Source organism: Elaeis guineensis, chromosome 4 (genome assembly GCF_000442705.2).
Source record: "Elaeis guineensis isolate ETL-2024a chromosome 4, EG11, whole genome shotgun sequence".
NCBI lineage: Eukaryota > Viridiplantae > Streptophyta > Magnoliopsida > Arecales > Arecaceae > Elaeis > Elaeis guineensis.
Window position 1 is genome coordinate 19,706,272 of NC_025996.2, and position 24,192 is coordinate 19,730,463.

Genomic DNA, 24,192 nt, shown 5'->3' on the forward strand with positions numbered 1-24,192 from the left:
AAAACTTGGAGGGAACTTGCGAAAACTACCTGGCACAACTGGATAGGCATGACTGAAAGTGAAACCTAGATTTTGAACCTTGATTCTTTTTTCTTTTGACTTGTGTGCATGTATTATTGCCGATCATGCAGCCTTCAGAGATGAATGTACCTGTCTGCAGGCCCAGAATCATCAACAGAAGGCATTCAAGTCGATATAGGAGAACCTCAATATACCTACTCGAAGTTTTGAGATAAATAGTTACCTCATCCTCTGATCGGTTAGGTGTTAAAGATCCAGGCAAAGTTTTCTTTATTCAAGATATAATAACATTATTACATAAAAAATAGAATGTGTTGATCTTATTTTGTTTTTTATTAGTAATACCACATGTATACCAAATTTCTAATGTGTAAATTCTCCATATTTTAAGATATAACCATGCTCTGGACGTGAGAAACTGCATCTATATTGATCAACGGTAACCCAAACTATCAAATGTTAACCACTAATGTGGTTTCCCTGAGCTTAATAAAAGAGGAGCATGACTTTAACCTGTTCAAAAATGGAAGGTATAAAATATTAAGTATTTGAAGGATGATGAGGTGGTGGATTATTAGTCTTGCACTTAGTTCAAAATCATCTATTCTATATCTTAGATGCTTGACAGATTTCAATTCAACTGAACATTAAGATGAGTAATAATGAAGAAAAAAGTCCTTTTTTTTTTGTTGGATGAGTATCAAACTTTTCTGCTTGTGTCAGATCCATGTCTGTGCACTTCTGCTTGGATCATCTCACATTATTTGCATACCTCTTTTCATGCCATGTCACTAAGTTTGCATTCCAAAAAATTCATCCCTAATAATATGCTGATATCCTAGATAAAAGAAAATTATCTATGTGGTCACCACAAAAGAAGAGATTTTCGGTCATCGTTGGAATAGTGACCATTGTGGACCTTTTCCGTTTGTGCTTTAAGATTCACGCCCATACCCTTCTCGCCTTGATCGCTTGCGACTGGCTTGGTTGCAGCGAGCGTCGGCGTCGATGTGGATGGTGAGCCACCTTGGGACCCATCTTGGGGCTTCATTGCCCGGGATAGTCCGGAATCTAGTTGGAGGATCAACGGAACAGAGCTCATTAGGCAGTTCTCGGAGGTGGTCGAACTCCCGGAGGAGGTTGTGAGGGAGGAATCGGAGGGGTGGGCAGCCTCAGCAGTGGTGGTGGTGAGTCTCGGTCAGAGATTGGCAGTGGAAGCGGTGGGAAGGGACTTTCAGTTGCGGGCAAGGTTGAAGGGGGAGGTGGCGGGCTACAGACTGGAGAAGGGCCACCTTCTCTTCCGTTTTAAGGATGCCAGGGAGGGGGACTTGGTTCTTTATCGGTTGTGGGTGGTCGCTGGCTAGGCGCTAGTTGTGGGGTTATGGTGGCTTGGCTTTTTTCCGTTGGAGGGGGCCGTCCGATCGGAGCTTGGTTTGGGTCTGTTTGCCGTAGCTTCTAATGGAGTTTTGGGGGGAGACGGCGATTCGGGGCGTTCTTCATCTGGTCAGGGAACTATCATTGGTGGATGAGTGCATGGCGGAAGATAGATCTTTTCGGTTGCTGCGATCTGGGGTGTTGATCAAGGGACCGAAGGGCCATTTTTGGCAGATGTTCGTATATAAGAATCTTGATGGGGTGTCTCCGGTGTGGGCATTTCCATCTTTCGGAGACGGCATGCCTGGTCGGAGGGGCAAGCTTGGTGGTTGGCCTGTGCCCAAAGAACCCGACCAGAGGGGAGGAGATAGGAGCGGCATACAAAGGGCCGCACCTGGGGCCATGGCTGGTGGCTGTTCGTCAAAGTTGCTTGGGCCGGAGGTGCCGGTCAATAAGGGGAGGAAGGTGGTCGAGTCGACTTGGCCCATTGAGTCGAAGCCTCAATCGAGTTGGATGGGCTTGGATCGAGTGACTTGCCAGCGGGAACCAACGTCTGGCTTAAGTCAGCTAAGATCGCACGACGGCGATCGCACCTTCGACCTAGGCCTAGATCAATGGCTGGATTGGAAGATGGGGGCGTTGAGATGTGTGCTAGAAATGGGGCGAGCTTGAGCCTGAGCACGGTTCGACCCATTGGCACTGGGTTAGGATGCAAGCGATGGCCCATTTGCGGGTGCTGTGGCAGGTGGGCCCTCTGAGCCTAGCAAAAAAATCGGGGCTAGGCTCATCCCAGCCTAAGCATGCCTGGCCCCCTGAATTTGATGCGGGTCGGGCACCTAGGAGGCCCAGTGGGCGGGAAGTGGGTCTTGGAGGATCCAAAAAAGGCCCAGGGAAGAAGAATAGGGCCAAAGGCAAAGCCCTAACCCTTGCGGAGGCTCGGACGGAGTTGACAGCTGGCTTTTGCGGCCTTGAGGTCTTCATTTTCTTAGCCAGAACCTCGGGAGAGGAAAGGTTATGTCTCAGTCTGAGGAGCTAGCGAATGACCCTAGTGCCCTAGCCATGAAGGGGCATTCTGAGCAGGGGATGGGGCCTTTGATGGAGTGTGATCCTGCTTTTTAGGGGAGGGTTCGATGCATATGGAGGCTTCGACGAGTGGTTAGGACTTGAACAATGAGGAGGCTGTTGTTCGGCTGAGGCATGCCATTCGGGAGTGGGGAGAGTCTGTCAGCTATGGACTCGATGGCGATAGGAATTGAGGTAGACATTCAGGCTGAGGGAGATTCTGGTGTGGATCCCCTTTTCCGCCAACTATCACATTGAGATTGTTGATTTGGAATCCTTGGGGGTGGGGAAACCCTCATTTCGGATGACATTCGGCAGAATTATTCAACAGCACTGTCTTGATATTTGTGTTGTACTTGAGATCTGACTCTTGGGGGTGTCTTGTCCATGTCAAATGGTGGATTCTAGCAGCGTGTAGTACCTATACGGTGGAGTCTAGGGGGTTTGTCAGGGGGATCATGGTGATGTGGAGGTGCGGCTCGATCATAGTGGATGCTTTCCATAGATGCAAGCCTTAGTCATCTTGGAGTAGATCGGAGGCCTATGGTTTTTGTCTGGAGCGTACGCGAGCATCGTGTGGGGAGCGAAAGGTGCTTTGATTTGAGATTTCCAAGATGGTGTCGTAGGGCTTGTCTTCTCTTGTCGTCAGAGATTTTACCTGCATTGTGGGGTCCCATGAGAAGATGGGCGGTAGGTAGTAGATGGATAGCATTGACTTCAAAGAGTTTATGAAGTTCATTGGTGATACGGGTCTGATTGATCTGGGTTATCCTGGACCCAGATGTTTCTGGTGCAACTTGTAGGGCATGGCTAGGTTTTAGGAGAGGATCAATCAGGCCCTTGCCATCATCGATTGGTTCCAATGATTTTCAAGGCATCAGGTTCAGCATCTCCGAGGATCGCATCGGACCACTGTTTGATTCTCATCACCACTGACAGGCCACACGTGCCTAGGTTTCCGTTCAAATTTGAGAAGTTATGGACTTTCTATTCGAGATTGTGTGAGTTGATTAGTGAGGTGTGGATGATATCGGTCCGTGGGGATGCAAGGTGTCGGATGACTCGGAGGCTGGAGTTGGCTAGGCGCAGGCTTTTTCGATGGAACCGTCTTGAGGTTAGTGATATCTTCAGACGGATCGAGGGGTGGAGGTGGACATTGCGGAGTTGCAGATGAGAAAGGATTAGGAGGGAGGCCTCTAGGAGCTTGACTTGGGAGAGCTTCGTCACAAGCTCTCGATGCACCACTATTTATTGAGACAGTAGGTGTTGTGGAGGCAAAAATTCAGGGTACGATGGATTAAGAAGGCTAATCGGAATACTAAATTCTTCTATCAATCGATGATGATTTGGAGGTCTGCCAATCACATCAGCTGAGAAAGAGCGATGGTACAATGGTAGATGATAGTGAGGAGATCAGGGGGTAGATCTTTTGATACTTCAGATTACGTTGGATGGCACCTCTGGATGGAGATACGTCACTGTAGGGGTTCCAGCTTGTGATCTACATCTCTGATCAGGAGAATGAGGCCCTGACTCGCCCGGTGTCTATTGAGGAGGTGCATTGAGCCCTCTGATCTCTTGGGAAGGATAAGGCCCCTGGGTCGGATGTTTTCCCCTTTTTTCTATCGATATTGGCCCATTGTTAAGGGGAAGGTGGTGCAGTTGGTCTTCGATGCTAGAGGCCTTCTGGAGGAGTAGAAGAGATGTTGATCACCCTCATCCTGAAGCATCCTGATGCGTCTGCCCTGAGGCACTTCAGGTTGATCAGCCTCTGCAACTCTCTACAAAGTGTGTTGAGGTCTTGGTCGGATGGTTGAAGCCGATTATGTCTCGTCTGATTAGCCCAGGGTAGGATACTTTTGTCAGTGGTTGTTGCATCACCGATAATTATCTTGCTCGTCTAGGAGTTCATGCATGATCTGCAGCAAGATCTTGTTCATCGAAGCCTTATGGCGATCAAATAGGATATGGAGCGGATTTATGATCGGATGAGCTGGCACTTCCTATATCGAATGCTGTAGGAACCGACTTTCAGGACAGGTGGATCAGTTGGATCATAAACTGTGTGGAGATCTCGAGTTTTGCTATTCTAACCAATAGTGCCCTAACGGAGTCCCTTCACTCGATGGTCGGACTTTGTCAAGATTATTCTCTCCTTATTTGTTCATTTTGTATGCTAATGCTCTGTCCCGAGCATTGAGAGCGGTGGTTCAGGGGGTGAAGCTGGAGCCCTGCTGGCCCATTCCTAGAGCTCAGCTGCTTTTGCACCTTTTTGCAGGTGATTGTCTTCTTATTGGTCGGCCTCGATCTGGAATGCAAGGTACTTTGCATCCATGTTGAGGCCTCTTGTCGGATATCTGACCAGCTTATGAATTTGTAGAATTCTACGATCATCTTCAGCCCTAAGATGAAGGTCTAGGTGAAACAGATGATTTGGAATAGACCGGAGATCCAGGAGCAGACCAAGATCCTGATCTATCTGGGGTTTTCTATCACGAGACAGCATTTTCGGAGGGTTGACTGTAAGTCCATGGAACATTGGGTCTAGGATCGTCTCAAAGGCTGGCAAGCCAATGTCCTTTCTATGATGGGTCGGATGACCCTTGTCGGATCGATCCTGAGCTCCATTTTGGTATGCTATTGGTGAACATAGTTGTGTCGAGCTCTTGTTTGAGAGGATTGGAGCAGCTATTCCAGAACTTGTTATGGGGCTCAAGGTGTGATGGTCGGGGGCTCCACCTGGTGTCTTGGGAGGTAGTCTGCTAGCTTGTGAGGGATGAAGGCCTTGAGATTCAATTTCTGTTGGTCAGGAGGGAGGCTATGATTGCTCCAGTCCGATTGCTTATGGAGCAGGATGATGAGGGCTCGATATGGGGCGTGGAGTCAGGGGTCTTGGATCTGGGCTGTTCACGGCTGCTCCATCTAGACGTAAATTTGTGTCCACATTCTTGCAGTGCTGGTCTAGGTCAAATGGTTGATTGGAGATGGGGTATCGATCGATGTGAGCCAGGATGCCTGAATTTTCGACTTGTCTTTCTCTCGATGGCCGACCTATGTTAAGCATGGTGGTGGACGGTAAAGGCTAAAGAGCATAGGATGTCATCCATCTTTTTGGTTGTCCGCTCGTTGATCGGATTCTCGTCATTCCGATGTCCGTTCATCGGATCCAGATTTGAGGGTGTGGAGCCATTTTTGTTGCACTAAGGCCCCTACGAGGGACCTACCTGAGATGTGCAGGTCGACGCCGCATAGGAGGATCAAGGCTGCTTGGATTTGAAGAGTGGCTGCTCATCCTAATGTGAGGCTCTTTCTCTGGAAGGTTGCTTGGGACTGACTTTTGACATGCATGTAACTTAGGGATAGGGGCATGGACCTTTCAGTTTTTTATCCGATCTGTGGGTTGGAGGATGAGTCGATGGATCACGTCCTCCTGCGTTATCCAAGGACGAGGCTGATTTGGAGCACATTTGGCTAGTCTTGGGAGGCAAGCGATGGCCTTTGGTTGGATCCTTTCTTGGATTGGATCCATAGGAGTATGGCTGGGGGGTTGACTTGTACCTTGGGGGTTAGGATGGTGTATGTCATTTATTAGATCTGGCTATCCAGGAATTGTTTGGTCTTCGAAGCCAAGATAGTGCCTGCACATCGGATGCTGGAGAGAGCCATCAACTTGGTGGTAGAGTACTATTGTTTCGATGCTACTAGTCTGTCTTTTGATGCCCTCGATTTTTGGAACTCCGATGTTTTTCTTGGAGTGAACCAGAGGGTTATTTTGATTTTCTGGAAGCTCCTTTCTTCAATATTTGTCAAGATCAATTTTGATGGCAGTGTCAGGGATGGTAGGGATCATGGTTTGCCGTACCGAGCCGAACCGCCCGGTACGAGGCGTACCGAGCCGGATCGGTCCCTTATCAGTTTGGTTTGGGCCTGTTTTTCGAAAAAGGACCCCGAACCGCATCGAACCGCCCGATTCGGTGTGGTTCGGGCCCATACTGCCCGAAATCGGGCGGTACGGTTCGGTTCTGGATTGGTTCGGGGTGAACCGAATCGTACCGCCCAGAGAAAGGGGGGAGGGGGGAAGGTGGGGGCTTTTTCACGTAGTTGGGGGGAGGGAGGGGGGAGAGAAATGGGCGTGGCCCACTTCACATGGGGGGAGGACCTGGTGCTTATTAAAGCACCAGACCTTCGGTATTCTTTGAAAGTTCTCAGAGAACATCCATGGCCGTGGACAACTTAATCGTTGAGATCTCCAAAAAATTAGAAAAGAAGGCAAAATTTTGTGAAATTGGAGGAGTGATTTGAGAAGAGGCTGATCTTTGGTCGGAGGTAAGATAATCTGTTATTTTGTTAGTAAATATTTTTTTTTGTTTTTATTGTTAGAAATAGGATAAAAATGAGGTAAAATAAAAATAGAAAAAAATCATGTCAAAATCTTATGATTTTGGTATGATTTAATTATATGTGATAGAACTTTGAAAGATCTACACGATGACATCAAAATTGTTAATTTTCATTAATTATATATTTTTTTAAATATTTTTAAATATTTATTTATTTAAAAATAAAAAAATATAAATTTTAGAAAAAAAATTAGAGTTTGGGAATCATGTTTAGAATGATTCAAGCTACTTAAATCTAATTTTAAATTTTTTTAAAAATATTTAAAATTAAAAAAATTATTTTTTTAATTATTTAAATTAAAAAAAATTAATTATAAAATAAAAATATATAAAAATAGTGTTATATTTTAGTTAATTTAAAAATATTATTTGAAGCATATAACATATTTATTTTGAATTTATAAGTTTTAAAATAATTATTGTAATTATTTTAAAATTATATATAATTATTTTAGTTATCATTAAACTATTGTGTTTTGTTATATTTGCATATATTTTAATTATATATATCCTGCGGACGATCTTGCACGTGGAGTAGGGTCCATGGATGTATCTGGATCATCCTCGCATTATAGATCCTATTATCCACAGTCACTTTATGATCCATTTGCATATGGTGCATCCGAGGCATCATCTTCTAGTGGTTACTACCCTATGCAGTCTGGAGCATCTTACGGATCAGATTTTGCTACTGGCATATTTGGATGGATTCTTTCACAATCGTACCATCATCTCGAGGATACTTCTCAGAGTCAGAATTTTAGCGAGAGGTCTGAGATGTCTTACAATCCAGAGAGGATGCCTTATGGGATGATGAATATTCGAGAGTACGGTGCAGTTTGGCTAGAGGGTTGGACTGATATCCCTTCAGACTATGTTGATGATCCAGACATCTACGACATCATAGACACTCGACAAGAAATTAAATGCAGAGTACATCTTAAGATTCGTATATCAGTTATTGCGCTTTGTACTTAAATATTTAGATACATTTTAATACGTATTTTATATATTTTTTCTTTAGTTTTAAGATGACATAGTTGAAATATAATGTAAATAAATATATGTTTGAAATTTTGGATCAAGAGTCTTTGTACCGCAATCTAACTTTAAATTGAACCCAAATATGTTAATAATATGCAATATAATGCCATATTGAGGTTGTATTTATCAATTATTAACTTCAAAAATTCAAAAAAAAATTTAAAAATAAAAAAAAAATAGTGTACTGGTACCGGACCGGTATGCCTAGGCATACCGTGTGTCGGTACGGTACGGTACAGTACGATATCGTATTGGTCTGGCACCGGCACGCCGTTTGGTACCGGTACAGCGAACCTTGGCAGGGATGGTTTTGATTTTGTATCCAGGGTTCGGACGTCAGGTTGCTGGCGGCGGGGGAGCTCATATCTGTATGAGCCTTCCGTTTCGAGAGTTGAGCTTCGAGCCGTTTGGGAGGCCATTATTTGTGCCAGATAGGAGCTGTGGATGGAGAAGATTTGTATAGAGGGAGATTCGGCTATCGTTATCAGTTGGATTCGGGACGACACGATGTAGCTGGAGGCCTATCTGCTCTGTGACATCTGGACCTTTTGTGAGTCCGTCGTGGTGTCTGTTTGGCATGTCTTCCGGGAGGCGAACAGCTCAGTAATTGGGACGCAACTTACATTGCTGAGCATACCGGAGATTGGACCTGACAACAGGGTGAGACATGCGTACGGGCCCTGTAGGATCTTTTGTTTTATGACTTTATGGACGGTACTCACACTAGAGTGGTGTGATCGCCCACGTGTATCACGAAAAAAGAAAAAAGAGGAAGAAACGAAAAAAGAGGGAGTAGATTTGCTGTAACAATCATGGCATGCATGTAATCAACTTACTGGTTGAATGATAATATGACTTCCAAATCTGAAGGAAAATAAGTTTGGAAAAATTAAATTATATAGAAATAAATTAAAGTATACAATGATTTAATTGATTTCTAAATTGAAGAAAAATAAATTTAGAAAAATCAAGGCTTTTTAATATTTCACTCAGCTCTGGATTTTTGTACATAGTATACAGATCTTGTGAAACCTGATGCTTTACGATTTTGTTTGGGTTTGGATGTACCAAAAAATCACGAAAAATTTGTGATGTTGCATGCTTTTTGGAAAAGCAAGTTATAGTTATCTTTAGAAATATACTTGGAATACTTGGAAGGGTTTGAGAAATGTCTAAACATCCCTGAGGTCATGGAATTAGAAATTTGCACTTAGGGTAGTATTATCGGTTTTGACTTCTCCTGCATCTTACATTAATACTTTTTTCTAACTACTACTGACTTGTAATCAATCAGTGACACGGAATATAAAAGATTTCAATGCAAAATTTCATTTTTCTAATTAAGGAAAACATGATTTTGAAAATGAGACCCTCTAATCCTGGCCTTTACCTGGGTAGTGTAATAATGAGGGCTTAGAATTCAGTTTATTAATTCCAGTTCGCTAGTTCATTTTGTTTTATATATTTCTTGGTTGATCTACTGAATATGTTATTTTTTCTGACAATTTTCTATGCTTTACAATGTCTCAGAACTACACTGGCAACAAAGGAATGCTTGGGAGATGTGAGCAGGTCTTTTTGGATCCCTGAGTGCATATGTTTATCATGTTTGCTATTTTTGTTGATGTCAATTATTTTGCCAGTTTTTCATGGAGCTCATGAAGGTTCCTCGAGTAGAATCCAAGTTAAGGGTCTTCTCTTTTAGGATCACCTTCTCCACTCAGGTACATTGCTCTATGAGCTGGATATTTTTTTTTTTTGGGCATATATCGCATTATGCCTTAATTTTTATATTGCAACTGAAGACGATGAAAAATATTCAAATATAAACAGGTGAAGGAGTTACGAGCCAACTTGAATACAATCAATGGTGCATCTAGAGAGGTATCTTCTCACTGCAAAATTTTTTTAAAAAAAAATGTTACTTTTTGAATTGAGTTGATTGTAATATTTCATTTTTCAACTAGGTAAAAGAGTCTATGAAGTTGCGACAAATAATGCAGACAATTCTTACATTAGGAAATGCACTAAACCAAGGCACGGCACGAGGTATTGATACATGGAATATGCAAAATCATCATTAAGTTTTAATGTAAGGAATGGTTAATGAAATTTATATTTCTATTTATTTTGCAGGTTCTGCTGTGGGATTCAGACTGGACAGCCTTCTTAAACTATCAGATACTCGTGCGAGAAATAACAAAATGACATTAATGCATTATTTATGCAAGGTATATTAGGTTGCATAAGTTCCTTTTTCTTAAATAAAAAACTTGATATGCAAATTTCTATTACAGTAAATAAATAAATAAAAAAAACCTTCCAGAACTATATCTAACAAGCCAAGTGGAAGTCATGCTCTTACAGTCTTATTGTAGCGGCCTTATGGTTAGAAAGCTTTTTGGAATTGGGCAAATTTACTAAAAACTCATGGTTCTCTTCAAATTATGAGTCATTTGATGGGCGGACTCGACTTCCTTCCATGCTCCGACGTTGTGTGAATTGATCCGAAAGTAGGCATTTATTTGTTATTGTCATGATAATATCTATGTGACACACTTTTCTACAATATTTTGTCGAAAATTACATTTTTAATTCTAACAATGTACTTGTTGAGCCTTAAGATTAGGGTTTTTGAAATCGTGTCGAACCGTTCGGTACACTTTGTATCGAGCCAGACCGGCGGGGAACCGGGATGGTTCCGGCGTCCATATCGATCTCGGAGGGATGGAGAAGAAAGAGAGGAAGAGAGAGAGGGGGGAGAGAAGGAGAGGGAGAGGAAGAAAGGGCCTCGATGGCTGTCGGAGGCCGTCCGATGTCTTGCCAAGGTCGGTAGCCGTCAGAGGCCGTTCGATGTTTTGCCAAGGTCGGTACGTGTGGAGGGAGGGAAGGAGAGTGGAAGGTCCTTATTGGGCCTCCGGAGGCCTTCGGACGGACGACGCCTTCGTCACGAGATCTCCAGTGGCTGGTGAGCCCACGCTGACGGGGCTTGAGGACGGCTGAGCCGGAGGAGGGCCTTCGCATCTCCGCCCCCTTCGTTTTCGAAACAGGGGTTCGCCTCTGTTTCGGATTTTATTTTTGATTTTAACACATGAAGTCGGTAATCCAGTTGCCGACTTCACGATTTTTTTTAAAAAAAATAAGGTGGAGTCGGCATATCATTTGTCGACTTTGTCTATTTAAAAAAAAAAAACATGGAACAAGGGCGAACCCTTGTTTTGCATGGGAGGAGGGCGGAGGTCGTCCTCGGCATGCCCAGCGTCGGCCGCCCTCGACCCTTGCTTGCTGGCCATCGGAGAAGTCGCATCGGCGTCCGTTCGGAGACCTCCGACGGCCTTCGGTGATCCAGTGAGTCTCTCCCTCTCTCTCATTCCCTCCCTCTACTTGTACCGAGCTTGGAAGGAGCTCTGATGGCCTCTGGCTTCCTCTCCTTCTCCCCCCCTCTCTTCCTCTCTTTTTTTTCTCCCTCTGGGCCCTTTTCTGCTGTGTTGGTTCGCACCTGTTTGATCCGGTACGGATCCGTACCGACTCATACTGCCGGCCAGCCGGCACGGGTCCCGGTTCCGGCTTCGGGAACCTTGCCTACTCAGACTTATGCATTTTTGAAATTAGTTATGCAAAAATATGGGCACTTTTTAGATCCAGGTTTTTTCTTTGCAAATATATTTAGTCCTACCTATTCGTTAGCATCTTTATATGAATCTCTTCAGTCACATCTGGCACAAGATAAATGTGTCAGCATGTCAAAATGGCAACCTCTTCTGTTGACTTGTGATCATCATTTGACTTGCTTGAATATGTAGAAGACAGGATATTATAGATATAGTATGCTAGGCCCTGTGCATGGGACTTATGCCCTAGTCATCTTGTTCTCTCTCTGATTTCATTGTTTCTGTTTCTTTTTTCATGCATTGTTTTTCAACCTTCTGTCTCTCTTTTTCATCTTTAATGTTAGATATGGATGGTATATTAGTAGTATCTATAGAACGTATGTCATACATAGCATGTTTATTCTTCATTTGAGTTTATGTTTGTAGTGGATGCAACTCTGTGCATGTCTGGTGACGCTTATTTGGATGCAAGTTAAAGAAAACTTGCAGACTTTCAGGTAAGTCATTCTTAAGAAGAATTTTATAAGGGCTGTAGCTTTTTCTTGGCAATGGATGAGTTTCATTGGATTTGGTCGTTCTATAACTCTCAGTGATGTAAAGAAAAATTTAAGATTTCCTGAATTTTCAAGGGCAACAAGATCCCCCTTCACTCCCCATGGCTTTGCTCATAGCTAGATGCACGTACCATGAAAATGGACCTTGGCGAATGTTTATCAGTAACATGCGAGTAAACTAAACTATATAATCTGACAATCTGACACTGGCTATGGGGCCTACCACTAGTGTCTGAGCTTTGCAGTGAAAGTCTAATACTAAGCAGAAGATTAAGCTAAGCCTAGAGGTAAGAAAGCAAATATAATTTTAAAATCTGAAGGCTAATGGAAACTAGATACTGAGGAATAAATAGTAACATTACTGCCTCTTTGCTTAAGGGCCTTATTGCCCACCCAGGACCCCACGAATTGATGCCTTCAGAATGAGCGGCCAAGGCTCCATCAACCGATCACATTGCTGCTCCATAGAATCTTCAATGGTTGAGTGGAATCCACCATATAAAGAAAATTTAATAGCAATCATGAGTGAGCTTGTAGTCAAAGGGAAAGCATCTACATTCAGCTGTGAAAAACTGGAGCACGTTGGGGTAGTTATTGGCTTCGGGGCCCCACACAGTGATAGGGGCATGTGGGCACCCTTAGAGTTTCGGGAAAAAAATAAAGAAAACAAAGTACTGAGACAATCAAACTAAGCAAACTTGTCATGGGCCGAGCTAGAAGCAACATGGATTTGGTGATGGACCTAGTGTTCAGATCTGTCTGGATGAGTTTGTTTGCTGTCAGATGTGATTTAAAAGTGACCAGGGTGCCATCAACTCTTGCTGTCTTTGTATCCTCCTTGGAGTTGGTTCCTGAGTCTTCGGATGGTGAACTGCTTGTTCGATGACTTCGGATGGTGATCTTGGTACCATTAAATGTGGTAGTGTCTAGCTCCAACTTGGCTTTGCTCTTGGACTTCTAGAAGGCCTTTCTTTGTTGTTAGATCACTCTGATGGTAAGCTTTCTTCTGATGGCAGACTACCTGGCATCAGATGCCTTTTAATGGCAAAAGAGTCTGCTGTCAGATCATTTCTGGTCCCTTTGGGTCCTGGTTGGGGTGTCGCATGGGCCTGGCCTTCATCGCTATCATTATTAGCTAATTATGGGGTTTGGATCCAAAAATTGGGAGTGGTAAATTGGGACTTTAATGGGTTGGGGAGTTAAAGTTGGGTCCTCCCTTGTAGCATATATATAACACCAATTTCAGTATGGTTAGGTGTTTGTATGTTAAATTTGACCTGATAATTACTAGCAAATATATAATTATACATTTCCACCACCTGAAACTTCATTTCCTGGGAAGCTGGTGTGCTATTATGAGGACTTTTTGTTGTGATATGGTTAGTAGTTTGACCATTGATGGACTGATGACAATATGAAATTGATCTGGATTGAGAACCATGAGAATTTGCTTGACATGACAAAATTCTCATAAGAGAATATGCTTCTTTTCATGGTTCATACTCTATCTGGTAAAAAATTGGTCCTAGTTGTTAATATATCAGATGGTGCTTCAGTTCGAGCTAGCAGAAGATCAAATTTTGTGTACAAACCCAATTTTCTGGTCCATAAACATCAGCATTTGCACCTGCCTGTGTGAAGTCTCTAACTATTGACTTTAACTGGATACTCATCTTTATTTTGGTTGCCTTGTTTTGTTTTGGTTATCTAGATTTTCTTCAAATAGTGTGTGCCCTGCATACTTGAAACATTGTCTTCAATTGAAAGAGCATATATTTACTTTGGTTCTCTTGTTTGTTTTGGTTATTAATGCTAGCAGCAAATTGTACAGCTGACCCTTTCTGCAGGATTTGCTCATGTCAATCTTTTGCTTAGGTTTGTACAAAGTTAGTGGCATGGAATTGTTGATAAAATTATTCTTTTTTTACTTCTTTTATTTCCCCCTTTCTGCAGCTTCTTGCTGAGAAAATGCCTGAGTTGCTTGATTTTGATAAAGATTTGGTTCATTTGGAAGCAGCCTCTAAGGTATTTTCATATTTTCCGGTTTTAAATTATTTTCTGGTTGAATTGTGTTTTATTATTTCTTTAATTGTTTACAACAACTGTTTTGTTGGAAATTCCTAGATCCAATTAAAGTTGGTAGCTGAAGAAATGCAAGCAGTTAGCAAGGGTCTTGAAAAGGTCGAGCAAGAACTTACAGTTTCTGAAAATGATGGTGATATCTCCATGGTCTTTCGGAAGGTCATTCTCATGACTTTCACATCTTCTGCACAACAAAATAAATGATAAGTAGAAGTTACAAATTCTTGGTCATTCTTACGTACAATGATCTGTTACTGTTGAACTAGAGACTTTCAAGCTTGAATATATTTGAATCAAGCGTATTTATTAAATAAATTTGACTAACATTATGTATTGCTATTTTTGTTATTAGACTATATGGTCATAAATTGTAATTGCAAAAATTTATTCCTCATGTACCAAATTGTTGCATTTTGGCCCAACTGTCCAGACAGCCAGATCTGATTTACATTATTTTTATATAACAATCTTTAACATTATTAACTAGATAAAAGTACCATTTTGATACTGATATATTAATTATATATATCCTGATTATGGTAAATACCAGGCATCTCCAAGTTACAGAAGGTCCATATGCGTGAGCTTCCTCCCCGCCCCCCTCCTTCCTGCCCCTGATAAAAAGAGAGAAGTTTTTTTTTTTTTTGGGTTTGGCGGGGGGCGGGGGGTGGTTGTGGAGCAAAAAAAAAGAGAGGAGGGCATATGCTGGTTGATGAATATGGTTTTACACCTTTGATGCTGGAAACTTTGTATTGAGTGGTCTCAGCCATATCGTGGTATATTCTGCTTGGTTCAGAAATAAACTTTTGCAAGCTATCGCTAATGATTCAAATGCGGCATTGCTTCTCTTATACTTATTAGGTTAATTAATATCTGAACCCTGCTTAGCTTTGCTGTTGCAAGTCATTCCGGAAATTAAAATTTTCCTTTTCATGATGGTTCATGAAGTTTGCATAATGTTCTATGTTTTGTTGAGAATGAATTTTCCTGATTTGGACTATTGGATGTTTAAGCATGGTACCTTTATTTTCTCGTTTTTATCTGTGGTACTTGAAATTCATCTCATTTGTTCAAGGCACTGAATGTGGTCTTCCATAATGTAAACATTGATGAATATTGGGCACCAACTATTGTGAGAGTAACAGTCACTTTAACCATTTTATTAGTGAATGTGGTCAATATTGTATGGACAAAAAGTTGACTTTCCTTTGCCTTTTGACATTTGTTTTCACATGTTGATTTAAGAATATAAAATAAACTAATATTTGCTTTTCTCTCCACACCCTCCCTTCCCCCCATTTCTTTTGAAGTGCACACTGAACATGATTTTCTTTGAAAAGAATTACTGGAACATAAATTTTTTCCCCCTATTCCAGGCCTTGAAAAGTTTTCTTGATACTGCAGAGGCTGATGTGAGGTCCCTTATATCATTATATTCTGAAGTGGTGAGTCCCCTTCGGTCATAATTTGTTCGCCATTTCTGAGTTCTTTGAATTCAACTTCATAGTTTCTTTTTGTAGGGAAGAAATGCTGATTCCTTAGCTCAGTATTTTGGTGAAGATCCAGCTCGTTGTCCATTTGAACAAGGTTAGGTTATTTTTCACTATATATCTTTACCTTGTGTTTTCAGTTAATTATTTCCCTTTCAGATTTTATTGGGAAAAATCTTGGAGGCTTGTTATGGTTATGCTGTAGTTTGTTAAATTTTGTATTTTTGTCATATCTTACAATTTTTGAGTATATCTGTTCAGTGGTCTTGTCTAAATTATTAAAGATAAAGGAATTTTTTAAAGTATTTTATTTCTTTCTAATGTCCTGTTCTCATATGTTGGTATTTGGCTATTAAAAGAAGTAGATAATGCTATTAAGGTATTCTTTAGTTGCAGAATAAATTTTGAGGGATAAGGAATAGTTATCCAGGTACTGTAGAGTGCAGAGGGTTTATGCCTTATTCCAAAGGATAAGAAATTTGTGGCGTTTGGTTGGAGGAATAAACAGGAGATGTATCCTATCATGATTTTGTTTGGTTGGAGAAATAAGTTGATGGGATAAGTGGGATTTATATATTTCTCGACAAATTGCCCCTCTATCAGTGATTGGAAAATGATCATGGAGGTTTTTTGTTGTGGAAATTTGAAGGACCACTGTAGCCACTTCCCTCCCCAATTTAGGAAGCCCCACGTCTTATCCCTGGGCCTGAAGCATGCTTTTTCTTTCTAAGGACAATGTTGCCATTCCCTGTTTAAAGAAAAAAGGCTAAGGATGGATGGACTTTCTCATTCAATTATGATGTATCCTGATTCCCAGCTCACACACCAGTCGACCCCTTTACCCCTCCCTCACCCCATCCATAGGTTCGATCCGTGTTATGTAATTTTTCTAAGACCCAAAGTTGCCCTTTTGTATTTATTGGGACTAGCAAATATGAAGACATTATGTCATGTTGTGGAGCAAATATGGAGATCCCCTCCCCCACATCCCTTCCCATGCTTCGCCCTTGTACAAATTGGTTCTTCACTGTGCATTCTATGAGAAATAATTAACTCTTTTCAGTATAAGAAGCATTTACCTAAAAGAACATAGATTTCCTGCTCAGAAAAAAATGTTCCAACTCTAGCTTAGAAGCCAATAGATCTTTCATCAGATATATGCCTCCATAATTAGATTTTATATGAGATCTTGCTAATTTTTGAGAACATGTCATTATGTCTGAAATGAAATTGAATCAAAATTTTGCAATGAAAATTGAGATCACCGCACCTCAAAAATAGGGGAAGATGATGCACACCGAAGAAGAGCAAAAAGATGGCGATGCTGATGAGGGAGGTGCTGAGATAGGGCACAAGGATGTCATTATGAGAGAGGAAGCATAGGATGCTGGTGAGGTGGAGGAGCTGAAGCAATGGATGCCTGAGAGGTGCTGCTGCTCAGCAGGAAGATGAGGCCGGAGCAGATGAGAGGTGCAGGGGTGGAGGATGACTGCGAGCTCGAAGCAGGTAGCTTATGAAGGCTCTCTCCCTTTAGTGGCTCTCTAGCTTTGTGGTGCTCCAAGGCATGGATGTTGGGAGAGAGGAGAGGGAAGAGAGATGGGAGGAGTGGAAGGCGGTAAGGAGAAAGGGAAAGGTGAAGACATTTTCTGACCTTCTGTATAGACCATTTGTGGCACCGATGGCAGAAGAGTAAATGGGGAGAATAGATTTTCACCCTATTCTGCAGCGTAAATCTATCCGAGCCCAAGGCTGGAATAGATCAATGCTGTGAGGCGACCTTTATTCCCACCCAGTGGTATAGCTCTATTCCATGGTGCATCTTGGTGGTTTGACAGAATAAGAGGGGAAAATGGAAGGATGTCCCCCAGTTGTTCTGCATCAAAACTTCTCTGTTAAACCTATATTATACAGTTACAGCTCCTAATAATGTGAGTTCAGCTAAATTTATTTCTTGATATTTCTAGAAATTCTGTGGAAAACCTTACAAATTACAATTTTGAATCCAGGTTTCGGTATTTGTATAGATTTTAGCAGTAAGTGCTTTTAATTCTAAATGTATATTTATATGCCACTGATCACTGATATAGATTAGCTTATATGATTATTGAATTTATCAGTTGATACTTACGCTATGAGGCAAATATGCTGTGAGAGGGATTCTTGCAAATTTTATTTTGCTTGCTTGCCCACCCTTTTGTGTCATCTAAAGGTGAAGAGATCTGTCAGAGATTCTTCTGAAATCACTAACATGATAGTAGTTCGATGCCTGTTTAAAAAGGTGGATCTCTTCTTATTTTACAATCAAGTACTAATAACGAGGATTTCTTTTCCTCATCAAAGATGTTTTTGTTATCTTAGCAATTCTTGTTATGTGGTACCTGAGAAGTACTTATTTTCATCTTGCAGTGATATCAATTTTAGTTGTCTTTGTAAATTTGTTCAACAAAGCACGTGATGAGAATGCTCGGTTAGCCGAAGTTGAAAAGAAGAAAATGGAAAAGGAGGCCATGAAAGACAAAGTGAATGCTTCTGCTAAAAAGAATTGAGCTGACGCTTGTAACCCAAGATTTAATTTCCCAAGGTGGAAACAATACATGATCGACAGCCATTTGCAGAGCTTAATGGCCATAATATCAATGGTGGTAGATCGACAAAGGGTTGAATACGTTTTCATTCTATTGGATCTGGACAGGAGATTCACCATGGAGTTGCTAAGTGTGTCGAGCTGTCTGGTGGAAGATGCAAGGTTTTGGCTTTTAACGTTCCTGTTAAAAGCCCCCCCCAAGAATGCAATGGATCGAGGTCTCAATGGACACCATGGGTATGTTCTTGTGCCAAGTTCCAGTTCGTTACTTTCTGTGGGTGATATGGTTAATTTTATCATACAATGCTAGCAGTTAGGAGGCGGGCATTTTTGCACATGTGAGCCTTAAACCCCGTCATGTCACAGCAGCATCCCCCACCCCAGCTCCCCATCCTCCGCCCCCACCCCAAATGAAAAAAAAAAAAAAAAGCAAAAAAGAAAACCAACTCGGATATGCACATTCTCACAGATATGCATATGCTGTGTATATGTTCTTATGTTGTGTCAGGTTCCAGTGTATTACTTTTTGTGTGTATATGATTAACTTTATCATATAATGCTAGCAGTTAGGAGGCAGGCATCTTTGCACTTGTAAGCCTCCTTTAACTTCATCATGGCACCCCACCACCACCACCAACAAAAAAAAAGGGAAAGAAGGAAAAAAAACCAAACGAAAAAGAAAACCAACCCCCACATGCACATTTGGTATGTTCTCTGGCAAATTCCAGTGTATTACTTTGACTCTGTGTGTGTGTAATTTTATCGTATAGTGCTAGTAGTTAGGAGGCCAGTGTCCTTGCACAGGTCAGCCTTAAAACTTCGTCATGTCACATCAACATCCCACATGCTACATATATTACCTACATCCCTTTTGATTTCATTTCATGCACATTCAAGTCCTTATGGGAGGGATCTTCAAAGGTGGTGTTCAGTTTTCTGACGCCTTATTATTTTAGACAGGCTAATATTCATTAAAGATGCCCTTGTTATGCATGTAGTATGATTATCTGAGGGTTAAAGATGTCATTACTTGTTACTATGATAGTTTACGTGGACAACAATCATTCATATTTGAGGCTGCACCAAAATGAGAAACATTTTATCTTCCAAGTCTTTGTGCTTTTTACTACCATCTGCTTCCCTTTGATATGATTCTCTTTCTTGTCATGCAGACCGGATCAACTGTAATATAACAGAACACGGGAACACTTCGTAGCTCTTGCATAGGTGGCATCAAACTGCTCCATTGCTGGTCTATGTGGAGCATTTCTCTTGCAACCACCGTTTACATGTTGACAAAATCTTTAATGTGAATAGTTGGTTTGCATGTACATACGCTGTGTAGGTCAACATACAGCCTGTAGTCAACAACGATGCTGGCCATTTTTACGTGTTTACAGGACATCAGTCTTCAGACTCTTCCATAAAATTTCTGCCCCCGCCACCTACTCCCCCTTTGTGTTCTAATTTGCAACGAGTCACCCCATTCTATGTGTGAAGTGGGATCTTCTGTTGAAGTCAGAACAAGAGGCAGTCGTATCTGCTACAGACAATCCAAGTCCATAGACATTTCTGGAGATGTGGATTACCGGTTCTCTTTTCAGATCTTGAATTTAGTGGCAGTCCATAAGATATTAGAATTAATGATGCAGCAAAACTTTCCTGTGATCTTCTTCATATTTCAGTGGTAAAGTAAAATGAAGCTTAGGGAGAGGTTGGTCTAAATCAAGCAAGTTGTGTCAAACAGTGTGAAATAGTATATTAAAATATGTGGCAGAAGTTTGCCATTTGGGCGATATTTGGTTTATTCATCTGTCCAGCCTGATGTCTTTTCATATCAGTTTTAGGCCATATTTCAGTTTTTCATTTTTAGCCTATGCGATTGTAGGTTCCATGGATACTGAATTTCCATACAAAGACATGAGATTATCTCAAGAGGACTTATAATATTTTACAAATAATGTAATATTGATAGGTTAAATGCAAATAATCATAATAAAATATGGACTAATCTGATTAGCTATGTAGGCAAATATACTATTATAGTATATTATAAGATGTATTTATGTTTTTTGTATTTTGTGCCAAGTATTTTATCGGTATTGGGTATGCTATCTCTTCAGATATCTATGAACAAATCGGACTAGGTGAACTTATTTTTGTTTGCTAAACGGATCTTGGGTTGGGTTGACTCTTATGTGCTCGTGGGTGGAATCTGCATCATCTGGTGGGATCTTGTAAATTAAGACGCAAAATGACCATTGTCTCGTTTATTCGGTTTCTTCCTTTTATCATTCATTAGTTTGTCGTTTTTCCTACTCTTTTAGGATTCGTCACCGAGCTCTCCAAGTTTTGATCAATGAATACTGGGTTGGGCAAGCTCCTATTAAGACATTATATTATAATGTGAACCTTCAAATATGAAGGGAAACTGTTTATCTAATTATGATGAAGAATAAGGAACAAAATTCAGTAGTAATGGCATCATCCATAGGTATCAGAAGCACAAACTTTCATGATGTTCGAACTAATTTCTAGGCTTAGTGCAGCAAGATACACTCTCAGCCCAACACAGCTGTGTTGAAACCTACATAAATAAAGCACATATTTAACTCAATTTATTTAGCTCCATAAGGTAAAGGAAAGGGCAAAGGAGCTACCATCTTCCCAAACCAAGCCAAAGACCGATGATGCCCACCGATTCCGGAAGATACCCCTCCATCTATCCCGTTTCAACCGAGATCGATACTGCCTCAGAAAATCTTTCAACTCAGCTAGCCAGCACAGAGTCCAGCAGTTAACCAGTATGTGTCACTACAAAGATTGGTGATCTGCCAAGACGCCTCGGATTCTTTGGAAGCCAATGGAATGGAATATGGATGGCTGGATGATGACAAAGGAGGAAAGTATTTGGAATGGAAACCGGTGCATGAAAATGAACAGAGAGAGAGAGAGTGTGTGTGTGTCCCACGTAAAGGCCATCTTAAGCTGAAGCATCCATAAAATTTCCCACCCACCACCAGGAGAGTTTGTGTCTTTTGAGAGGAAGAAGGAGAATCCTTCTTTCGCACGAATCCACCGTTGGATCACTCACTGCACAGCTCTCAAAGCAATCTGAGCTCCGTTATTCATCAACTTGCACAGCTCTCAAAGAGAATGGTCAATAATTCAATGGCCGATTTGTACAAAGTAAGGCAAATCCTTATTTTGTGCGAAAGATACACCCATGAACTCAGTACCATCGTATCCACAATTTTTTTTTTAGCTTCTTTAGGACTTGTTTAGATGGTTGGATCCAAAATCTCATAGAATTCATGAGTTAAGTTAGTACAATCATCAAAAATATCAAATTATAATTTATAGGCTGCGTTAGGCCTTTGTTTACAATTATCCAGAGCAATCTTTAAGAGAAAGTCTTTGTGCACCACGTACGATGCAGTAAATTTGATGTGGAGCGCACCACCCGGTTATCTTAAAGTACATAGTGTACTTAACGATGGGACATACAAGCTTTTTCTTCCTTCAATTTTCAGTGACGAAAATACCCTTTCATCTATACAATAAAGAAGGAATAGTATTATTACTTTCTAATGCTTTATATAACTTCTCATGAATATATATGACGTTCTGAACCATATATATGACTCCTATATATTTATGACATCCTAAATAATATATACGACTTCCTGATGCCTTGTATGATTTTCTATGAATACATATAATATCCTGAACAATATATATCACATTATGTGAATATACATGACTTCCTATGAGTATATATGACATTTCAAACAATATATTTAATTTTCTATGAATATATATAATGTTCTGAATAACATATATGACTTTCTAACATTTTATATGACTTCCTGTGAATATATATATATATATATATATATATATATATATATATATATATATATATATATATATATGATATCTCGAACAATATATATGACTTCACGTGAATATATATGACGTCCCAAATAATATATATGACTTCCTAATGTCAATATATATATATATATATATATATATATATATATATATATATATATATATATATATATATATATGACATCCCGAACAATATATATGACTTCATGTGAATATATATGACGTCCGAAATAATATATATGACTTCCTAATGTCATATAAGATGTTAAGAAATTATATATATTGTTCGAGATATCATATATATTCATAGAAAATCATATAGATTATTCAGAACGTCATATATATTCACAGCAAGTCATATAAGACATTAGGAAGTCATATATATTGTTCTGGACATCATATATATTCACAGAAAGTCATATATATTGTTCGGGATGTCATTTATACTCACAGGAAGTCATATAAGGTATTAGAAAGCTATATATATTATTCAGGATGTCATATATGTTCACGAGATGCCATATATATTATTCGGGATATCATATATACTCATAAGAAGTCATATTGGGCATTAGAAAGTTATATATATTGTTCAAATTGTTATATATATCGTTCAGGATGTCATATATATTCATAGGAAGTCATATAAGACATCAGAAAGCTATATATATTATTCAGAATATCATAAATATACAGAAAATTGTATATATAATTTAGGATGCCATATATATTCACAAGAAGTCATACAGTACATTACGAAGTAATAATACTATTATTTCTTTATTGTATAGAGAAAAGAATATTTTCATCATTGAAAATTAAAAAAAAAAAGAAGTTGGGTGACATTTAATGTCCACCCCATCTAATACGCTACATGCCCTAATATTATTGGGCGGTGTGCTACTACTGCACCGCATGCGGTGCACAAAGAATTACTCCAATCTTTAATACCAAGACCTTTATTTTTCTCTTATGTGATTTGGGCTGGTCCATATAAAATATTGTTCTGGATAGTTATAGACATATGCCTAGCTTAGTCTATAATTCAATCTCTTAATGATTGAGCTATGAATCTCACGGAATTTCGAGCTTAACCATGGAAATAGGCCCTTGGAGGAATAGCGCCAACAGATTATATGGTGGAGGCTGCTGGGCTTTCGCTCAAACGGGCTGGAAGTCTGGCTTGGGACGCAAGCCAGGCCTCCGCCCATGACGGTGCTGCGGGCCTGGACATTGGGTGGGATGCGGGTGCGTCATGGATCGCCTGACAGTGGCCTCTCGACTGGGGGGAAGGGCTCCTGTCCCTCTCCAGCATCGACGGCGACTGACATGGTGAAAGGGATGCGAGGGTGCCACCGGCCGGCATCTGCGACGGAGGAGGGCGGCTCCGACGCCAATGACACTGGGGGCGAGCGGGGGACTGGCTGCCCGTCGGGGAAGGAGCTTGTGCTGGCCGGCAGCGACTGTGCAACGAGGGGGAGCGCCCAACAATGGGGCGGGGAAGGGCCGGAGCTGGTGTTGCCGGCGATCACCGCGGTAGCTCCTCCGATGGGGGTGGATCAGGGGAACCGACGGGATGGAAGAGAAGTGGAGGGGGAGACGGAAGGTGGTTTGTCGCATAAGGTGTCCGTGGGCCAACTCAAAATGGCCCTGTGGGCTATGGACGGGCACAACAGCGTTAATGAAGGCTGTGGGGGCACTTTAGATGGTTCGGGGTCTCCAGAAAGGGCTTCACCGGGATCCCGCCAATTGTACTCATAAAGATTTTCATATGGAATGTTAGGGGAGCTGGGGAGCCTTCTTTCCCCTCCACCTTCAGGAGGCTTGTTCGTCAACATGATCCTGAAATTTATCTTAACGGAAACAAACTTGTCGGGGCTGAGTGTGGCCAGTGCTCGTCATCATTTTTCCGTAAATTAGGGATTCTATGCTATAGAGTCCCAGGTCTGTCGGGGGGCATTATTATTGTGCTGCATTCCGGGATCGCTAAGGTGGATGTGTTCCACCGTTGTACTCAACATATCAATGTGGTAATCATAGAAATAAATGAAATGATCTAACTTTTGTCTGCTG

At 41.0% G+C, this 24,192-nt stretch overlaps 1 protein-coding gene across 3 annotated transcripts in view; it reads left to right on the forward strand.

Annotated features, from left to right (window-relative positions):
* Positions 1-20,029, forward strand: part of LOC105043500 (formin-like protein 3) — a 44,626-nt gene extending 24,597 nt beyond the window's left edge. Inside the window, exons 10-20 of one of the 3 annotated variants that reach the window (XM_073255782.1) lie at positions 9,432-9,473; positions 9,545-9,625; positions 9,735-9,785; positions 9,869-9,950; positions 10,038-10,132; positions 14,020-14,091; positions 14,191-14,307; positions 15,525-15,593; positions 15,669-15,735; positions 16,920-17,566; positions 18,045-18,183. In XM_073255782.1, the coding sequence (XP_073111883.1) occupies positions 9,432-9,473; positions 9,545-9,625; positions 9,735-9,785; positions 9,869-9,950; positions 10,038-10,132; positions 14,020-14,091; positions 14,191-14,307; positions 15,525-15,593; positions 15,669-15,735; positions 16,920-16,966 (723 nt within the window). In that variant the 3' untranslated portion in view covers positions 16,967-17,566; positions 18,045-18,183. Of the gene's footprint in view, positions 1-9,431; positions 9,474-9,544; positions 9,626-9,734; positions 9,786-9,868; positions 9,951-10,037; positions 10,133-14,019; positions 14,092-14,190; positions 14,308-15,524; positions 15,594-15,668; positions 15,736-16,919; positions 17,567-18,044; positions 18,460-19,394 lie in introns of those variants that run through there. The other 2 variants (XM_073255781.1, XM_073255783.1) reach the window with 2 other exon arrangements.
* The last annotated feature ends 4,163 nt before the right edge of the window (positions 20,030-24,192 follow it).